Here is a 21,062-nt window from a genome sequence, read left to right as displayed (position 1 = left end):
AGACCACCATTGTCCCTCGTGTCGGTTTGGATGTTCTCCAGGCAGACTTTGGGCAGATACTGGCTACTAAGGCTGTGGAGCAGAAGGTAAATGGTTTCAAAAAAGGGTTTAATTCCTTTGGTTTAGTTCACTGTGAATCAGAGCTCAATTGTTTATTCTGTTTTCTGTGTTTAATTTATACAGACAGTAAACATCACAAATCATACAAAGGGAAAAATCACGTGCATGTGGATGAAAGGTGAAAACTTGTACTTTTTAGGTCATTAACAATTGTTGTTTGCCCATCTCTAGTTTGAGACCTATAATTTAAATTGTAAATAAATGTTACATTGTGATTTCTTCTGGTGTTATAGTTTGCTCCTTTTTGTCTGATAGACACAACAAGGAATATTTTCTGTTTCCCCAGATGAAGCAGACATCCTCCCTCTAAAGACTGCATCATTCCGAGTGACATTTAGACCAGTAAGTTATTTGATACTGTCAGTAAACACTGTCTATGCTTCTTTCATTCACTTGGACTTGGTTCATTTTTGCCTTTACTGTCTGATTCTGTTTACAGTTCAATTTGTAATTCTAATTTTTTTGTTAATAGAATGCTGCTAATCAGGTTTTTAGTGCTGACCTGGAGTGTTATACATTTTATAAGGTGAGGGATTTATTTTCTGTGCTGGTGTACCAGTTAAGAAGCCTAAATTTTTTCCAAGCTCATAACAACCATTTATTTATTTGTCATGAAATCAAGGTTTCTGATTCAAATTGTTGATTTTGAGATAGCAAACTGCAGTTCTAGGTCAGTACCCATATAACTGATTTTCATTTGATAAATAGAATTTACTCCTTGTTTCCTTTGTACTTGCTTCAAACACTTCACACTTCAGCAATGGAAGTTATCACTCAGAATGAAGAAATGCATGTCCTTGCTATTACTTTTTATTGCAATTTTCCAGGGGATTATTCCCTTAAATACACACCCCCCTCCCTCCGCTTCTGTCGAGAAGGGGACACCCATGGTGTCACAATCAGAGGCTAGGAATTGTGGTAAAAAATCTTATTCTTTGTCAGGCAATTAACTTGAGAGTTCTGATAGTGTCATTAAGATGTTTTTTGACGTTTAATTCTCTGCCTATCAGGTGAAGTATGCCCTTGATATTGAGTCACACCAATAGTTATTATAATATTATTTGTATTTTGGAACAGAGTATGAGAGATTATCGACTGGTTGAAGTGTCCTCCCTGGTGTCTTTCGCTCAGTGCTACAGGTTTGTGCTGAAATTAACTTTAATAAGTAATTTGAACTGAACTCTGTTTATGGTTAGATTCAACGATACGGGGCTTTAGTTCTGTTTTTGTTTCCATATTCTGTTAATAGCTTAAGTGTTTTGATGTTACATCTAGAATTTTCATTGATGAAACATCAATGAATCCAAGTTCCTTGTTTCACCGAAAAAAATTGATTGGATTTTATTTTTAGGACTCACATTTGCAATGCGGACTGAATCATTTATCCCCAGAAGTCAATGGGATGTACAACAGCTGGTAAGTGATAATTTAGCCATTCACACCAAAGCTAAAACACACGTTAAAGCTGTTTTTTCAAGCATGGTTTGATATGTTTTCCCCATTGAAGATTCTCAAACTGATTATTCAGGTCAACCTAATTTTAAGAAAACATTTTGCTTGTGTAAATGGGACAAATGCTTCACTACACTACCCTTGTTAGAATAATGCTGTTCCTAAACTAATGGATAGAAACAGTTTTAGTCCACCATAATGTATTACTAGGTGGTGCCAGTATGATTGTATTCTGTTAGTTGACAAAGCATATGATTACTAACTTGTCCCTTTTTTGGAATGTTTAGGTCTTTCCAGCCACTACTGTGGATGGCATGTCCTACAGAACACTGCTGTTGACCAGCAATGGGCAGAATCCGATCCATTTTGCATTTGATGACAATCTGTTAAGGTAGTTACAAAACAAATTGTAAGATTTTATCTTTATTTTTCTACCTTGGGTCTGGAACAAGTATGGTTGAAACTAGAGGAGAAATAAGTTATAGCAGTCTGTAAGAAACCAATGGAAGTGGGAACCTTAGCAAAAATTAAATTAAATAATAACTTCTTACCAATCAAGCATAAGGGCTGTACTGGGAAAGATTCACCTGAGGTTGTGACAGTACAGCCGAGCCCAGCAAAGTGTGTACAAAAATAACAGCGGGCCAATAATTCCTGGTGTGGCTTTAGAACAAGTGAGGTTAGTCAGTAGTTTAGTGTGTGGTAATCATACCACACTGCTTATTTTGAATTTGCAGGCTTTTGCAAACAAAAATACATGGCTTATGACACAGCAATACATACAATCAAATGCAATTTTTGTCTAGCAAGTGACATTTATTTTGTAACATGTGATATATGAAACTTTGTACTGAGTACTTTACAACTTTGTTTGGGAAATAAGCCTTGTTGGATCAGCAGAGATTCCATCTCTAAAACTCAATAATCAGGTTGTAATCTTAGGACATTATCGATTGAACCATTACTCTTTGATTTGAATCCATAATGGCATGGTTATCAATTATGAACAGCTCCTTGTTATATTTTGACTAAGATTTACCAATCCATTAGTTACTGCTTTGAAATCAATCTTAATTTAAGTATCTCTGTTGTTTTAATAAGAGTAAAAAGTTCATGTTAAGTGGAAAACCAGGTGATTTGTTATATCTGATTGTAAATTTTTGGGGTTTTACAGGGAACTGTTCATTTCAAACCAACCTGTTTAGGTACAGCATCAACAAGGCTGTTTGAGGTCAAGAACGCTTCCAGGATTGCACTGAGGTGTGTTCCATGTTCTCAACCTTCCTAAGTGTCAAACTAAGGCCACCTTCCCTTTCCCCATCAATTAAAATTTATCATTTTTCCTAGAATGAGGAATCTAGTAATGTCAGTCCCTTTTATCATGAACCCCTGGCTCAGGAGATCTGGGCAACCGGCAACCACTCCCTGTGTACCTGACATAAAATAAATTATCCTTATACATCCTTATCCATAAGAATATTAATGATTACTGATATGTGACGATCAATTCAAAACTTCAATGTCCCCTCCCTCCCTACAGAATAACCATCATCTGAATGGAAGCGGAAGCGGTAGCGGGTTGAACCTTGCATGACTGGGGTGGGTGGGAAATTTGTAGAGATGTGTCCAGTCTCTCCAGCAGAATACAAGTGTTATATCCTTAAATATCAATGTATTTATGGTAAATACTTCACAAGGTTTTATAGCCTGGCCAATGTGCAGAAAGCCATGGTCACTGTTTTTTTCTTGAGAAAAAAATGGGCACATTTGAACCCTTTTTTTTTTTCCCTTCTCAGGAATTTGAAGAAACCAGTTATCAAAAGTTCAAATGTCAGGGGTTGGGGGGGGAAAGGGGCAGAGATGCTGAAGCTTTGAATTGATTGATGCAGTACTGTAATATAATGTAATTGTAATGTCAACAAACCTTATTTTACCCATCAGGTTTGCATGGAAAACCCTGGACCTCACTTAAAAAGTCTTAGCATTGATCCCTCTAAAGGAATCATTCTACCCAATGAAACTCGGGTGGGCATTTTAAGTGTACTGCAAATTTTTTTCTAAATTGTTAATTGTCTTTTAGGATCCCCTGTAAATTGTTACAGGGTCTTTAGTAAAACAAAACATTTTTGATGGTATACTGGTCTTATATACACATCAGTTATTCACATAAATTATATCTTCAATCAGGTTTTACATATTTGATAGAATTAATTGTTACACTGTCATAAGCCCTGTGTTGTAAATAATTCCTTATTATCTTACATTATAGGCTCACAGCATCAGCTTTAACTCTCGTAAAGAAGAAAAATAGGTGATTAAGACAAAACTCACTGTCAAAGGATTGCAGGCAGATGCCCAGCAACAGTAAGGATTGTCATTTTCCTATCACAAGTTAATTTAATTATAATGCAACCATTCATTTTTTAAGGTAATTATTTGTTGCATGTGAATCTATGTATTACCAACTGAAGGGACTCAATTGCATTGTTCTCTGTTTGCAATATTTGTGAACTGAATGTTTCTCTGTATATTCTTCTTGTATCTGCACTTGTGTTTATTAATTCCTTTGACAACTGCTCACTGGTATGTGATCTTTATTTAAGATGTATTTTGTTCGTATTCTTTTATTTCAGGTATCATTTACTCCACAGAATCCTGGTTTATACTCAGTGGATTATCTGGAAGTTATAGCTCTTGGAGCTACCAATTGTTCAGTTATAAAATGCACTGGAATAGGTAAAGGTACTGATATGTTTGTGCTTTCATAGGCTCTAACAGCTCATAAACTCAGAAGACTAGTATAAAATGATTAAATAAATTATATATTCAGAGAAATGTCATCATTTGATGTTTATCATAAGGATGTGTTTAATTTATTTTAGGGTGACTTGAAAGGCTTTATAAGGTAGTCCATGCATAGAAAAAAGTTGAGATGGCAAAAATTACATTTGCCTAAAAGTAATGGAGTCTCTAATTGGCCACAGAATTGTTTATAATGGGGTTGAGGTTCTGAGAGCCCAGTGTCATAGACCTGAGTACCCCTCCACTCTTTCTTCAGTCAACAGTAATCTCACATCAATCATGGACATTGTGAACCGCACTTGCTCTCTAATCAAGGAAGTTCCTGTTGAAAAATGTTCAAGTTTTTCTTAATTTCAATCTGTTCTTTAGGGCCTGAAGTTGGTCTTGACTCTGACTATCTTGATATGGGAGTTGTAGAATCTAGCAAGTTTTCAGCTAAAAGTTTCAAGGTTGTTAACAATTCAGATGTTCCTGCAGCTTTTCAGGTCAAACACTTCTGGATTTACTCTCTTTATTTAACAATTATTCATGAAAGGTAAATAATTGTTTTGGTGTAATTGTTCAGTTACTTCCAAAAGAAATTGGTTATCTCCTTCAGGAACATTACTTCATTTTCCCTTGGTGCAAGGTCAGCTCCTTTGAGCACTTAATCATGTTTAACTTAGTGTTTTCTATGATATCTGGGAGATTAACAAGTTCCATGATAAGGGAATGACATCACCATAAGACTAGTACTAGAGAAAAAAGATCAAGTCCAATTTGATAATTAGTTAATTATGAGCAAAAATAACCAAAAAAATATTCACTGAGTCCCTGTTGCCTTTGAAATCTTTTGAAAATCTGGTAATCTATCTGGTGCTTATTATGTAAGCATAATTGCTATGGATAAAGGTCACTTATCTTAAGAAATTCCCATGTTTACAAAGTTTAACAGATGCTTCCACCTTCAGAATGCAAAAAAAATCAGCTCATGTCTTTTGTTAGATGGTTTTTCCCTCCGACCTGTTTTTCACCTCTGGCTAAGTCCATTGGAGGGAGATCGCTATAGGGCTACTTATAATTATAATTTACAGATAAACTACAGGTCTCGTTTTCCGATTGGTGTCATATTCTTCATAATGGCAGTGTTATGGAAAAGAAATTGTTTTAGATAATATCAACAGATAAACCTTTAGCTTAAACACTTAATTGTTTGTTCTTATGTAATAATTTTTGCTTTTGTTAGCTCATGATTGATTGTAGTCAAAGTGTCTTCAAGCTGGAATCAACTTGTGGTCTGTTACCTGGCAAGGGTTCCCAGGGCATAATTGTACGCTTTTCTCCAACAAATCCAATTACTACAGGAGACTAACTTGTCTTGTGCAAAGCCAGGTCAGTGTTAGTATTAAACTGGTAATATTTTCTGTTAGTTTAAACTGTAATCTTCCTAAAAAAAATTTGTATTCATCTGATTTTTTCAGGATCCATTGTTTGTTGATTTGTTTGGGACTTGTCATACAGAACAAGTGAAACCAGGTACATTCAATGTCAATGTTGATAATCCACTCCATCTTTAATACCCATGGTGAGTAACCAACTAAGACAGAATTTTTCCCTACAATATCAATACTATCAAGCAGAAAAGCAGGGGAATGTTAGTTGATCCACAACTAAATTATCAGTAGTAACATAATAAGAACTGTATGGCGGGCAGTAAAGAGAATTACTAAAACTAGATATTGGAAATGGAATGGTTAATGTTTGAACAATTGCAATTGACTTTGAATTAATTCAAATGAGCATGAAACTCAGTCTTACATTTCTCCATCATATTTACTTTACGTGATATGACTATCACGACAAAATGGACGCACTAGTTAACGACAAACGAAGCTACGAAGAACTCAAACGTGACCCAACTCCTGCCCTTCAACGCAAACTCAACAGTAAACTACTGACACTCAAGAAAACGAACGCCTTTGACAACCAACGGTACTATCGACTGAGGTGCTCGGTACCACAGCCACCGAAACTCTACGGTTTGCCGAAACTACACAAACCTGGTTTCCCGATGCGACCTATTGTTTCTTTCTGTGGCTCTCCCACATACCAACTATCCAAGTACCTGACGACAATACTACAACCGCTAACCGACAAATCCAGACATAAACTACAATCCACTGAAGACTTCATTAACGCTACCAAGACTGTTCAGATACCTGACGACTACAAACTAGTGTCATTTGATGTGAAATCACTGTTCACAAGTATTCCACTTCAATTAGCATTACAATGCACTGAGATTGCAATCCGAAAATCTACCGAACCACTACCGCTACCGACAGACGACATCATGGACTTGTTAAACATTTGCCTAACGTCTACTTACTTTCAGTACAACGGTAAACACTACAAACAGTTACACGGCACTGCCATGGGGTCTCCAGTTTCTGTTGTTATAGCAGAAATTGTGATGCAGAACATCGAGGAACGCGCCCTTTCGACTTGCCGACAAACGATACCGCTTTGGTTACGTTACGTTGACGACACATTCACCGCCGTTCGATACGACGAAATTGACGCATTCCACAACCACCTTAACGAACAAAACACTGACATACAGTTTACCAGAGAAGTCGAAGAAAATGGCAAACTTCCTTTTCTAGACTGCCTGGTAAGCCACAACGACAACTCATTACGAACGACAGTTTACAGGAAACCGACACACACCGACAGATTACTAGACGAGTCATCCTACAACCCTACATCACACAAAGCCACACCTATCAGAACTCTAACACGACGCGCACAACTAGTATGTGACTCGACAGACACCTTATCCGACGAGAACAAATACCTTCACCGTGTTTTTACGAAGAACAACTACAACAACGACTTCATCCGACGAAACACTCACCGACCCACTACCACTACCGAAACAAACGACACCGCAACCCCTACGACTACAGCAACCATACCGTACATAAAAGGTATGTCTGAAAACATCTCGCGCATCTTACTACCCTTCAATATCCGCGTCGCCCACAAACCCATCACCACACTACGTCAGTTACTAACCAACGTTAAAGACAAAGACGAACCGAGGAACAGACAGGGAACGATTTATAAGATTTCCGACTGCCAAGCCTCCTACATCGGTGAGACTGGCAGAAACCTCACAACAAGACTGACTGAACACAGACGGGCGACGAGGAAAGGTGATGTCAGCAATCACATTCCTGAACACCATCGACTTACCAACCACAACATTGACTGGGACTCTGCGCAATGCCTAACCTACAGCACTGACTATTTTCAACGACTGACTCTGGAAAGCTGGTTTACTAACTTAGAACAGACTCCCCTAAACAGATGTCAACAACTACCCGCCCCATACAAACGACTCATTCACGACATAAACATCACAAACGACCGAAAAAGAACAACCTAGCTTTACCGACAGACCGAAACAGACCAATCACGAACGACTTACGTCACTTGAGTCTTACAGCCAATAACATCACGGCAAAACCAACCGATCATTTCACACGAACTGGACTCTGATGATGACTTCCGCACAGGTTGTCGAAACGTCAGTCACTGCCACCGACAACAGTCCTTCTCAGGACTACACTCACCCGGATGATCAGACTACACCTTCATATTTACTTTATGATAACAAGTAGGCTTCTGGATGGAGGTACTAGACAATTACCATAATATGCATCATGAAAAAATCAAAGGCTCCTTAGAGCAACCTCATGGTATGAACTTTTGGTGCCCTTGACGTAACCTGCGATCTGGCTTTCTTTGGAAAGTTTTTTTGATCGTGGGCAACACGTGCTGGCCCAATTATTGTGTTTGTACTTTGTAAGCGTCTTGATGGAGAAAAATTGTCGTAAATTGTGAATTTGTGAAGAATTAGTTAAGATACCAGCAGCTACAAGATAAAATCAACGAAGTTTGGTGTTAACCAATTTGCAGTAAGCTTAAGCTCACTTCATATTTGCGGTGTTTAGGTCTTCACGCACAAAATTTACAAGGAAATATGCAGCAGCAAGAGGGGAGAATTAACCTTCAGATCTTGAGAGTTAAAGTTTTTAAGATATTTAGGCTTCGATTTTGTTCAGAAGAGTTCATACACGATTTACTCAGTTGATAAAATAAAATAAAAGACAATTCTGTGTTTCAAAAGATTTGTACATTGTACAGGTGGAAGAACAATAGGACACGTAGTCCCCAACTAGGTTCATCCACCTAAACCCAACCCACCCATCCCACCCCGGGGAAGGACATCCATCACACAGTAATCTTGTGCGTCTCCTACCCCTCCTGCAGGAGATGGGACCTCCATTAATTTTATTTGTCCCTATCTGAGAAGACTAGAATATCTAACCACTTCTTGATGTTATAGAAGGGAAGCATAATTCTTCTCAATTATTTTAAGACCTTGAGTGTTGGTCCGGCCGTGGCTTGAACCCTCGACCTCCCACACAACTGTCCAGCGCTCTATCCATTGAGCTAACTGGGAGGCGGTCAGTGTAAGTGGCACCAAGCTTTTGTAACCATCCGGTCAGTCTTAAAAGATCGATATGATGATGATTTGTTGACAGAAATATTGATAATGGCTCTATCTTTTTTCTTTAAGGAAGCGGGGGAGTTTACAGTGAAATTACATGATGTACTTGAAGCCCACAAAGCAGTCATGAATTATAAGTTGTCAATGGATGAAGAAAAAAATTCAATTTCTAGGTTATGCACTCCTTATAACACGTTTTTGTTACATTGCAATGCTGTGGACTTTGCTGATGTCCTTCACAGAGTCAAAACATGTTTAATCACGGACAGTAATGTCAAAGACATGCTTCAAATTTCGCAACAGTTTTTTGTCACTGGAAAGCCAAAGACACAGCTAGAGGTGAGAAATTAAAGAGCTGTCTAGAGGTTACAAACATTATAAGGTCAACATCAAGGTTTTAAGTTTTTCAACACGCTAAGTCGGGAAATTCAATACTCTGAAAGCATCAGCTTGTTTATCAAAGGCTTTAAAAAATTCTTCTTTGAATTTTTAGTTTATAAATATATTCTTTGCTAAGCTATATACACACCTTTTCTTTTTTTTTTTTTTTCTTTCTTTTTCTCTTTAACTTAATCTAAATTTTCATTCAGCACCTTTGATTTGTATGGTTTATCCTCTAGTTAAATAAGGAAGCCTATACTTAGTAAGCCCCCAGCTTCTAATCGGCTTCCTTGCTGTTACCTAGCTCTTCAGTTCCTTTGATTTTGAAGTTAATTTAGTTAGAATAGTTCATTTTATCTTTGATGTATCATAAATTTTGTATTCGGTTAATTTTTTTACTGGTAATGGCAAACTAAAATGAATGAATGAACGAATGAACAATGATGATCATTAATTATAGTAGAAAACATATTTATGAAATGCTTTAGGTATGAAATAATCCCTAACCCTTTAATTTGACCCTTACATGTGATTACCATCTAATTTCTCCTTACAGTATCACCCTGAATCACACGTTAAGGTCATGAGAATAGAGGAAATGATCACCATCTTTATTGTTAAAAAAATTCTCCTTGTAAGCACCTTAGGAAATGTATAGAGAACAGTATGGAGAATATGCAGGTGTAAAGGATTAGTAGTGGTGACTTTTATTAGTATAGACACTGACTAAAGTTGTCCTTCAGTCATGTAATTGAGCTAATTAAAAGTGTTACTGTAAACTTCAAGAATGAAATGGTTAATTCATTAATTTGTTAATTCAAACATTGCATGAAACATTTCTTCCAGCAACAAATTCTTCAGCTGATGGTTGGAAACAGAACAGTGCTCTGCTCCACAGAGAGAGAAGGTAGGTCACCCTTAAAATCAACTGAGTTTCATCATATCACGAACTTTACAGCACAAGTATTAACTATTGTCTAAACTTGCAACTTTTTTTACATTGCTCCTTTTCACATATCTTTCTAATTCTTCTGTGAACACAGATGGTCAATACTCACTATCTGAGAAAACAGTTGATACGTTCCTGGAGCAAGATGTGCCAGTAGATGTGCTTGATGACCTGGTACTAAAACAATCTCCAGAGCACAGGAACCCCAATCCTCCTCTATCTCATTCATTTTCACAAGAATCGTTCACGCAGGTAATTTTAAACATTGAGAAACTAGCTCTGAAATTCAGAGAATCCCTTCACTGGCTTCAGAAAATTCATATTTGTTTGGTCCTTTGCATCAATGGGAATGGTCTAGTAGAGGGGTTTTGAGGTTGAAATAAGTGGGGAAAAAGAGGTAAGAGGGATTAAAAGAGTCGCTGTCAGGCTCTGCAGCTTCTCTTGTGGCTATGTTGCCCAATCATGGAGTGGCATTGGTGTCCACAGAAGCTGCAGGTTTATGTTCCAGTTTTCCCACAAAATGGCAAACCTTAAACAGTGAATGAAATATTTGCAGTGCTCTGTTTGTAAAGGTAACTCATATAGGGTAATTGCTTTATTAAAATCTTAATGTATTGCCTGCTAAGGCGAGGGCAATCAAACACTAGAAAATATACACAATGTACACCATAAAACAAGAGAGAGGCAGGACTGGGGAGGAAAACGGTTGATCAAGGGTTGGTTAAGAACCTATCATCTATTATATGGCCACAATCCACAAATAGGATATTGGCTGCAGATGCCATCTTTGGTTTAAAATGCAAAATAGTACACTCGATTCCATATTCTTAACCTCACTCAAAGTGAATAATTATGGTGAACTTGTCACATAAAATTTCACTGTTTGAAAGCAAATATTGTCTTCTTACCAAAATATTCTCAAAATTTTATGCTTATCTCTTGATTAGTTGCAAGAAATGCTGTTCCAGCCCTAGATCCAGGGTTGTACATTTCACCACTGATATCCAGATATAATGTGGATGTCTGACAACCCAAATCTTCAAGAACCAGGATCTATACATGCAATAAAATAAGGCAATTAAAAAGGTTATATTATCTTCAGTCTTAATTATTAAGATATAGGTCTGACCCGAAAATACTTCTTTTAAATCCCCTAAGGAAATGCTCAATATGAAGAACTCATAATTACCGTTAGTATTATTAATGTTTTTTGAAGGTAGGCATCTTAACTCTATCAGGGTGAACATACACAGCTGTATTAATAGTACCTCTTCCAAAAGTTTCTTTCTGTGTCTATCAATTAGTTTTCTTTTCTGCTCCTCCGTGAGTTCTGATACTTTGACATTTAATTCTTTATTAACTTTTGCAGAATCCACAAACTTTTTTTTCTCCATGTCACTTCTTTCTCACCACTTTTCAGATGCTTTCTTATTCTTCTGTTGGTAGGTAAGACCTTTACATTCATCTGCAACTCAGTAAAAGAACATATATGATTCATGAAAAATATATGACCAAGTGCACTAATCACATGCATTGATGTCAGTCAAGACCACATTACAGCCACATAACACTTACTGATTACTAAATTAAAGATCAGTCATTTCCCAACAATGAGCTATCAACACATTGATGATTCAAAATAATTATAAATTGTATTGTGATCTGCAATAAAGCCTACATTTGACCACTTGAAAAATGTCAAGGTATCAATGAAAGGCCTGTTTCCTTTCCAAAACTTCATGCAAGCTAGAGCAGTTCTGAAAAGAATGTCTGAGTGAGAAAACAATTACTTTTATAGGCTACAATAACACAAATCAAAACCATTGTTCCTAATATTAATAGCTATGATGTCAAGCAGTAACAATACTTAATCATGACATTACGCATTATACAACATAATGGGTTGTATGCAACTGACATTACTTACAACCCATTATACAGGTTTTAGTCATTTGTCAGGCAGTGCTGGATCAACTTGTATTGGTATGTATGTATACACGTATTTGTCCTGAGACCTCCTCCTATCTGGAAGAGAGTCTAGAGTAGACATACAGGATAGCCCCTTCAGTGTTGTAAACACTGGTATCAATGGGGGTCCTGTTTACCACCCATCCCACCCCAAGGGAGGACATCCATCACACAGTATTCTGGTGCGTGAGAAATTAACGTCTCCTGCCCCTAACGCTGCAGGAGACAGAACCTCCATTTCATTGTCCCTATCCAAGAAAACTAGAATATCTAAACATTTCTTTATGTTATAGAAAGGTAGCATATCTTTCTCAACTATTTTAAGCCCCTGAGTGTTGGTCCGGCCGGGGCTCGAACCCTTGACCTCCTGCACAAACATTGTGCATTTACAAGAACTCATAACCATTACATTAAACAGTAAACTTTGAATTAATTTGAGAAATTTGTGATCCTTACAGTGTTGCTATCGATTTACATGTGAGTATAGTGTACATAAAAACAAACATGAAACCAGAAACTCAGGTTTGACAAGGAATGTAGATAATAGCTGGAAGCCAGGGGAAAATAGGCAGCTGTGCACTTGATTTTCCAGGCTGGAAAACTATCTAGGGTCTTAACAATCTGTAGTAATGGATTGTTATAAACCTGTCTGTGAACTGTCAATTTCCGTCTTTTAACGATATCGTCTTTATCCCTGCTTTAAAAAGTATTTGAATCCAGGGCCATACCTACAGCTGTATTTAATGCTAATTCCTACTTATAACTTACATTAAGCCACAACTGACTGCACCTATACAATGTAGTAAGTATGGATAAAACAGGACTGAAATGAAAAATAATGACAATATCAGCATTGTAAGAAAATGACTGAGTATCTGTAAATCAAATATATTTTCCTTCTAATACAAGTACCTGTTTTAAAGAATTCAGCACAAAATAAATTGTAAGAATTTGGTCCTTAGACACCTTTGAATCTTTTTAATGTGGCATCTGCAGAAGAAGATGATACTTGTGGCCTTTTTCTTTTCTGATTCCCGACCAGTTCTGCAAAAATCATTCAGTGTAAGTGTTATATTACTCATTATGCTAAAATTAGTAATAATTATCACTGATGACAGCTGAATAAACATGCATAAACTATTTTTAATTATATTAATTTTGATCAAAGACCATAAAAGTGTTATCATGAGGAAAAAGGAAGAGGAGAGGAGAAAGAGGAGGTATGCATCAGAACTATTGAGAAATACTGCAATAATGCCTTGCCACTAGTTACAGTATTCGTACATGCTTGAATATAGTATCTAATATGCTTTAGACAACAGACAGAGGGAGCAGAGTTGGCGTAGTGGTGAGAGTGCTCGCCTTCCACCAATGTGTTCTGGGTATTATTCCTGGACCCTGCATCGTAAGTGGATTGAGTTAGTTGGTTCTCTACTCTGCTCTGAGAGGTTTTTCTCCGGGTACTCCAGTTTTCCCCTCTCCTCAAAAACCATAATCATTTGAATTTACCTCATTTACAGTTTCTTTGGATTTATACACAACCCCACAGGCTGTTCAGCTCTAAACACTATCGTGTCTAAATAAAGGTGTTATTATCAGGGGTTTCAATAACAATACTTATAAGCGGCCACTGAAGGTCTAATTGACAGCTGTGACCACTAAAATCACTTTTTATTTTCACTAATGAAATCCAAACAGATGGCAGGAAGAGGTCCTACAGGTACCGGTAGACCGCCGGTAACCGCTCTTTATGGAAACTCCTTTATCATTATTATTATTATTATTATTATTATTATTAGACCTACAACAGACACCCTCTACTTCTTCCTAACCTAGGATAAACCGAACCTTGCTTTGACAAAATGAGCTTGTGGGTTTGCATAATAAAAACACTAATAATAATAATACAACTATCTTAAATTCGTACAGTTGTAGTCAAACAAAACAAAACAAAACAAATAAAAAAAATTTTATTCATTAATTACAAATTATAATTTCATGTTGGCTTCCACCCGCATGTAGAAGAGCCTAATCGAGACAGGAAGTGACACGCAAGTTTATTGGAAAAGACGAAAAATATTTTACAAACAATACCAGCTGTTGCCAAATTTAATTATGGTATCAGTCAAAAATATTATTATGATACAAGTGTAAGACGGCCAAAATGGTCGACGTAAGAACAAAAGATCCGAGGGAAGATTTACAAGTTTATTACACAGCAAATAAATGCAACTGTACAATAAAAAAAACGGGAACGAGTGACACTAAACAATAAATAAGAAAACAAAGTTCCAATGAGCCAAATGATGTAGCAAGATTAAAATGACTTAGGAAAAAGTACTTAACAGTAAAAGATAACCTACAGACAGAAATAATTCAGTAAAGAAAGGAAACAAACAAAGTACTTGAAAACAGGAAATTGTGTGACAGAAACTATCAAAAATAGTGATTGCTACACCAGGCATGAATTCAACAAAGATTACAAGCTAGGCTTAATATTACAACTTGAGCTAATACAGTATAAAACAGTGAAAGGAGAAAATGAAATTACTAGTGTAATGAACCCATAATTTGGTTCTGAAAACACAGGAATCATAGCAACAATGAATTGGAAGCAGGTAAGCAAAATATTACAGCTGCTAAACGAAAACAATTGAAGTTCATATAGCAGAGAAAATAAATAAGATACAGTAGTAAGATAAAAAGAGTATGTGGCTAAACTAAGCAAATTCTAACCCGAAAATCACTACAAAAATACAATGGAAACAACTACATGCTAAGCTTAGGGCTCAAACAAACATAAAATACTGAAACATACCAAAAGCTAGTATAGCTTAGAATCCGCTTTAAAGACACTCTCAGGAAGGCAACAAATCAACTGAACTCACCGAGCAAACAGTTGTAACTTATAGTAAAATACAGGAAAAGGTAAAAATAACTTAAAACCAAATTTGGGCTAGGAGCGATTAATTAAACAGGAATTACATAAGGGAAATCGGCAACTAAACAGGAATTACATAAGGGAAATCGGCAATTAAACAGGAATTACATAAGGGAAATCGGCAGTTAAAGGAATAATACAATTAACACATTACTAACAGAATTAACACATTACTAACAAATCGCTAAAATTCCATAAAATAGAATAAACAGAACAAACATGTTTTAAGTAGGAAATAAGCCTAAGTGACTCTGTCACACAAGAATGGCACCGTGGATAACACAGAAAGTAAAAGTCAAATCGTGTTTCAGAGCTGTCTAAATTTTAATTAATTGGTGCATAATTTCGGTGACGGCCAATGTAGTCATCAGATTTCAATAAAACTTCCGCTTTAATTTATTGGATGTTCTCTTTGCATATGATCTTCTTATGTTTTTAATGTTTTCAAATAAAAACCTTAAATTTTAGAAATCGATGGATTACCTTGAAATGCAAATACACATGTATGATGAACGTGAATGATCTTGAGCTTGAGTAATTAAAGCAGACTTAACTGTCTGATAGTATAGAAACTGTACCTCATCACGATCTAAATAACATCCAATTAACTTTAAGCGTTAGGCTATTATTGACATATAAATGCATCTACGATGTATACGAATTGCTAGTTTTGTTTGATTTGTGGAATTATTGAGATAAAATGCGGCACAACCTGGTATAAAGCTACAGCCGAGGTTAACCAAATGATTTAATAAGCTTACCTGGACTTGTGCCTTCGTCAAACCAGTGTCCGTTGACGCTTTTAAAACCATCTCCTTGTACATGGTTGCCGTTCCAACCATCCCTCCTGCAAAAAACCGCTCTAAAATACCTCTCTGTTCATCTGAGATACGAGTACGTTTCGCCAATGTATTTCCTCACGAAGAAAAACCACTTTCTCGCTGAAGGCTTACCAGACGGCATGTTGTGGAATTTGTTACTCGCGGGCGAACGTGGATTATTCCATAAAGCGATTTCATTGGCTGCTCCAGACAATGCCTCAAATAAGCGGCATAAGACGGCTCAGATGGCCCAGACGATCATTTCACTTGGGTACTACCCACATTCTCAATTGAGAAATACCAGGTGTTACGCTATGAGAAAATGTGACACGGGTGCTTCAAACTGGCATTTTCGTTTACTGATAAAATGAGTTGCAGAGAAAAGATGTGAACTCTGCAACAGCATTGCTTGTCGTTCTCCTCATAGGGATATCTACAGCTCGTTCATAGCTATAGTAAGAGTACACTGTGACTTCAACAGACGATCCAGAAAACAGGAAACAGTAATTATACCTCTTCTTGCCTGTTCAAGGCGGATTGAGAGCAATTGGGCATTCATTCCGCATCAGCCACGCTCTATAATGTTTCGTCATATAATGCATTGCTAGCTTTGGACCCGACCTTATTTGAGGGGGATAGATCACTATTTGGCTACCTTCTTGGAAAAGAATACTAAATAACTAACTAGTTGAGTTGATTTTTCAAAGCTACTGTTTCCAAAATGCAAGTATTTGATGTAGGTTTACCGACTCGCAGTCGAGTCTGCGGTGTCAGCTGGTGCAGTGATTACTCGAAGCGTTTCTTGAGTTCCGAGCTACGTAGAAATGGTTTTATTTCCAGATGTGAGCTTTTTTCGGACTGCTGCCGGGAAAAGGTGCGTGCGAAAAATATGAACGTGCTCTGTGAGTCGTAGTCTTACAACCGGCACGAGTAACTTAACAAGGCACAGAAGCCTCTGGAGAAGAAGTAGTCTAAATATAAAGATTTCGAACGTTGGCTTTTACAAATATTTCAGCGACAGTTGTGGTTTTTCAGGTTGACCCTTATAAAACTTCCTTTAAATAAACAAATATTCGAACACAACACTTTTCTTTGTCGCACATCTGCAGTGATGTATTATGGGCTATGCCCTTTGCAGATCTTTCGCTTTTTTTTATACCTAAAATGAGCTTTATCGATATCCCCCGAAGTACCATAAACATTCAATTATGATACATTAAATTATGATAGGAGTTAGATAACTGTTTGCTCCTGTTTCGTATATGTAACAGACGACCTTAGTTCTTGAAACCACTTGCTTCATAGTCCAATTTTTTATTTTTGCGTTTTATCTCAGTAGTCCTCATTTGGAATTAATTAGCGTTATTCTGCACGTGAGAATCATGTTTCTGAACTAGCAACATTGCGCTTACATTTGGTTCACGGTTCGGTTATATCCTCGGAGACCCAGGGGCTGAGTCGATTTCAAGTATGGGCATGAAGAGCCCCTGGGGACATTGCCTTACAAGACTAGTTCTAAACGGTCGCAGTCGTTCTGCCATCTGATTGGCGCCAGAAAATCTTTGTGTTTTTCTGCCCTATCAGAGTAAGGTGTACTTTAGAAACCTTTCGTGTGTTTTAACACGGACATATATCCTGGTAGCTCAGTTGCTCGCTATGTTTGTTTGGACCGTGCGACGGAGATTTGCTTGAAGTGAAAAGTTTCCGTCTCAACAAACAATGTAAGAGAAATCGATCATATTGTCCGCGAAAATTTTTTCCAGAAATTATACTGAATAGTATCACAGCTATCACTAGAGAACGTGTTTTCAAGTTTGCGAGGTTTGTATACAACACGATGGTTGCAGTCATTGATATGTCGCTTTAAACGTTAGACGAGATTTAAGCTTAAATCTTTCTAGATTTTTTACATAATTTGCTATGACTGAAACTTTGCCAATCCCGTGAAGTTATTTCGTCGCACGGGCCACGCAGGTATGTCGAGCAACTGGTACTAGCGTATCTTTCCGTGCGTGCCAAAATCTAATCCAATCTACGCTTGAAAAAAAAGAAAAGCTAAGCGTGGAAACTGTTGTTTATTAGATGTGGGTAGATGACCCTGTACTACTAAGCTGACATTTGCAATAAAGCAAACCCGCCCTTTCCATCCAATATTTCTTGGTCTTTGGTTTTGTTTTTCCCATTGAAAGCAGCATCGGATCGATTCCCAATGATCAAAGGTATTTAACTTGTTCTTCAACAATCGACAGAAGAGGTGAAATGACAATGACCAAGGGACTAGAAGAGAATCCGTGGTCTTCCCAGCTCAAGAATTTCAACACTGTAGGCAGCAGTTGAAAGATTAAACTCTTTCCAAACCACTCCGGTACCTGCCCGAAAACATCTCTCCTCACGATGTTCTCGTTAATAATTTTTTGTGAAGGTGTAGTCTGATCGTCCGGGTGAGTGTAGTCCTGAGAAGGACTGTTGTCGGCGGTAGTGACTGACGTTTCGACAACCTGTGCGGAAGTCATCATCAGAGTCAAGTGAATGATTGTTGATCATCCACTTGACAATCATTCACTCGACTCTGATGATGACTTCCGCACAGGTTGTCGAAACGTCAGTCACTACCGCCGACAACAGTCCTTCGCAGGACTACACTCACCCGGACGATCAGACGACACCTTCATATGTTACCCCCGGGTTCAAACCATTTACTGCATTAATAATTTTTTGTTCAGATTTTAATTAGCTAACCGGAAACACAGCCAAGCTTTCTCTTAGCGCTTGCTGGAGGTCGTCTACGAACTTAACGTTCTCTGCAACCTTGGCCCTATTGTGAACGATTTTACTACAAAGCGAAGATTAGAATTTGGCGCGCACAGAAAACAGAAAGCTACGTAGGCGAAAGTGCCAGTTGCTCGACATACCTGCGTGGCCCGTGCGACGAAATAACTTCACGGGATTGGCAAAGTTTCAGTCATAGCAAATTACGCGAAAAATCTAGTAAGATTTAAGCTTAAATGTCGTTTAACGTTTAAAGCGACATATCAATGACTTCAACCATCGTGTTGTATAAAAACCTCGCAAACTTTAAAACACGTTCTCTCGTGATACCTGCGAAAGTATTCAGTATAATTTCCTGTAAAATTTTCACGGACAATCTGATCGATCTCTCTTACATTGTGTGCTGAGACTGAAACTTTTCACCTCAAGCAAATCACCGTTGCACGGTCCAAACAATCATAGCGAGCAACTGAGCGCATAGATGTCCGTGTTAAAACACAGGAAAGGTTTCTAAAGTACACGTTACTCTGATTGGGCAGAAAAACACAAAGATTTCCTGGCACCAATCAGATGGCAGAACGACTGCGACCGTTTGGAACTAGTTTTGTAAGACAATGTTCCCACGGGCTCTTCATGCCCCAACTTGAAATCGACTCAGCCCCTGGGTCTTTGAGAATGGGTTCGGTTGTAGACTTATACAAGATCTCTTACGCAAAGTGTTTCAACGGAGTGGGAATAGAGAAATCCCGAGATACGCTTTGTAAACAATTATTATCAGGTGTTGACTATCCTGCCAAGTTCTATCGCTATTGAGGGAACAATGCAACAACTTTAGGACTGCAATCCCCTTTTGTGATGCAGCAATATGGACGGTAAGATGATGTTATATTAAATAAGATGTAGATTGGATGTAAAATGCGAAACAATGGAGTTTGTGTTTGAATGTGAACACTTTCGAACAACTGACGGCATCGTCAAATCAGCTCATTTTATCCAACTTTAAAATTTGATAAAATCGCACTGAATCATTTCCCTAAAAAATCCTTTGGAGATCGAAAAAAACTACACTTCGCCTTCCAAAATCCAGATTTTCAGTCGATTATTTTGTATAGCACATAGTAAAATAAGGTTAACGGGTTAGTTTTTACCTATTTTTAATCTTGTTAGAAGAAGGTCGGTTAAATTCAGTTAGATTGTGTAAATAAACCATCAAGAATTGCTTAAATTGCTATGTTTTGATGTTGTTTTCAAGATTTGGTAGTTGTTATCGGTCCAAGTGTTTTCAATTCGTGGCGCGACGCTCCGAGATTAGTCTGAAATTTTGAGCTTCAAAACCGGCATTTGGTCGAAATTCAGTTATTATCGATTTTCTCGAAAATATATCGCTATTCAGCCAAACGAAGTATGCAGTGCTTTATTTCACCATAAGGCCTAACTAACTTGAGAATATGAGCCGAATCTATTTTTTGTCTGTTGTCACCAAATGTTTGACCGTTGGTAAGATTGGTTCGTAAGTCGCTCTTACTACAACCGTCGGCGAATTATTTTTAGGGAGGTTTTGGTGGATTTTCCAAATCATGACCCAAAACCGTCTTTGTCCTTTTTACTCTCCAAGTCTGTTGTACATGGTAGGTTGGCATGTTTCTTAACAATGGTTATGGTCTTAACTCAATCAACTACGTTTTTCGCTTATGTTTTTACCGTGTTTTGGAGGTAATTTTTATTATTGCCGTTTCGAGCTTCATGGGCTAACTAGAGGAAAAACTTAGGTAAAACTTATTTATCAATTGGCCCCCAAATCCCTCACTATTGTCAGTTTATTAATTGTTTGTCTATGTAGCTTTCGGTCTAACTAGTCCATTTACCTCCAAAAATTGCGTGGGCCTTGTCTCATCAGTAAAACTGGTGCCGTTTCTTTCCTTCGCTTTCTTGTGTTATTAGAAACGAATGGCGCAATGAATTTCAAATCAGCTTAGTTACATTTCACTTTGCTGTATGTTTCTTGTTCTTGAAGTTGTTGTTTCTTATATTCTCTTCCGTTTAAGGTAATGTGAAGTGACCCAATAACTGGTACTATAGACAGAATGGATGGCTGTTATATTTACTGTGGCTAGCTGTTATTGAAGAGTTTGTCATTATTCCCAGAAGCTTACTTCTTGTTGAAATTATTAGCGTTTTGTTCTCTGTACACAACTTGCCTAGACGAATATGCTATATAGGAGTTGCCTACTGTATTTGTGACGGTAAAATTACCATTAAAGTTTTCAGAAGTTTTGTCCATATTTCAGTGAAAATGAATGT

The 21,062-nt window shown here is 37.4% G+C and overlaps 3 protein-coding genes and 1 long non-coding RNA gene across 17 annotated transcripts in view; 3 read left to right on the top strand and 1 right to left on the bottom strand.

The window, feature by feature from the left end:
- The window catches only part of LOC148716012 (serine/threonine-protein kinase Nek11-like), a 7,294-nt gene extending 7,234 nt beyond the window's left edge, over positions 1–60 (top strand). For all 4 annotated transcript variants that reach the window (XR_015995250.1, XR_015995249.1, XR_015995248.1 and 1 more), the window contains exon 10: positions 3–60. The gene's annotated coding sequence lies outside the window, so the exon portion shown is untranslated. The remainder of the gene's footprint in view (positions 1–2) is intronic.
- The window catches only part of LOC148716011 (cilia- and flagella-associated protein 65-like), a 6,667-nt gene extending 919 nt beyond the window's left edge, over positions 1–5,748 (top strand). Inside the window, exons 2-13 of the mRNA XM_088745667.1 lie at positions 3–86; positions 184–238; positions 407–462; positions 593–646; positions 1,198–1,259; positions 1,472–1,536; positions 1,860–1,963; positions 2,747–2,832; positions 3,842–3,936; positions 4,206–4,308; positions 4,744–4,909; positions 5,600–5,748. Coding sequence (XP_088601793.1) covers positions 3–86; positions 184–238; positions 407–462; positions 593–646; positions 1,198–1,259; positions 1,472–1,496 — 336 coding nt within the window. The 3' untranslated portion in view covers positions 1,497–1,536; positions 1,860–1,963; positions 2,747–2,832; ... (2 more) ...; positions 4,744–4,909; positions 5,600–5,748. The remainder of the gene's footprint in view (positions 1–2; positions 87–183; positions 239–406; positions 463–592; positions 647–1,197; positions 1,260–1,471; positions 1,537–1,859; positions 1,964–2,746; positions 2,833–3,841; positions 3,937–4,205; positions 4,309–4,743; positions 4,910–5,599) is intronic.
- Positions 5,749–5,783: 35 nt separating this feature from the next.
- Positions 5,784–21,043, top strand: LOC148716009 (uncharacterized). 8 transcript variants are annotated; one of them, XM_088744833.1, is made up of 8 exons: positions 5,843–5,889; positions 7,935–8,053; positions 9,002–9,271; positions 10,160–10,220; positions 10,357–10,514; positions 11,210–12,245; positions 13,399–13,450; positions 20,807–21,043. In XM_088744833.1, exons 2-6 carry the CDS (start codon positions 8,048–8,050, stop codon positions 11,234–11,236), a joined length of 522 nt encoding a protein of 173 aa, XP_088600959.1. In that variant the 5' UTR covers positions 5,843–5,889; positions 7,935–8,047; the 3' UTR covers positions 11,237–12,245; positions 13,399–13,450; positions 20,807–21,043. The 8 variants fall into 8 exon arrangements, with proteins under 8 accessions (XP_088600955.1, XP_088600954.1, XP_088600953.1 ...); XM_088744829.1 differs by lacking the exons at positions 7,935–8,053; positions 11,210–12,245; positions 13,399–13,450; positions 20,807–21,043 and adding an exon at positions 8,801–8,894 and having other exon boundaries at positions 5,784–5,889; positions 9,006–9,271; positions 10,357–10,792; XM_088744828.1 differs by lacking the exons at positions 7,935–8,053; positions 11,210–12,245; positions 13,399–13,450; positions 20,807–21,043 and adding an exon at positions 8,801–8,894 and having other exon boundaries at positions 5,785–5,889; positions 10,357–10,792.
- LOC148716010 (uncharacterized) lies at positions 9,907–15,880 on the bottom strand. 4 transcript variants are annotated; one of them, XR_015995253.1, is made up of 5 exons: positions 15,049–15,880; positions 13,197–13,274; positions 12,999–13,053; positions 11,531–11,727; positions 10,845–11,315 (listed from the first exon to the last, which is right to left on the bottom strand). It is a non-coding gene; the product is annotated as an uncharacterized LOC148716010 (long non-coding RNA). The 4 variants fall into 4 exon arrangements; XR_015995254.1 differs by lacking the exon at positions 12,999–13,053 and having other exon boundaries at positions 13,143–13,274; XR_015995252.1 differs by lacking the exons at positions 12,999–13,053; positions 13,197–13,274; positions 15,049–15,880 and adding an exon at positions 9,907–10,791 and having other exon boundaries at positions 11,171–11,315; positions 11,531–11,666.
- Positions 21,044–21,062: the final 19 nt, after the last annotated feature.

Source organism: Stylophora pistillata, chromosome 14, assembly GCF_964205215.1.
Source record: "Stylophora pistillata chromosome 14, jaStyPist1.2, whole genome shotgun sequence".
In the NCBI taxonomy this organism is placed as follows: domain Eukaryota; kingdom Metazoa; phylum Cnidaria; class Anthozoa; order Scleractinia; family Pocilloporidae; genus Stylophora; species Stylophora pistillata.
The sequence above is the reverse complement of the archived record's forward strand: the minus strand, read 5'-3'. Positions and strand labels throughout refer to the sequence as shown.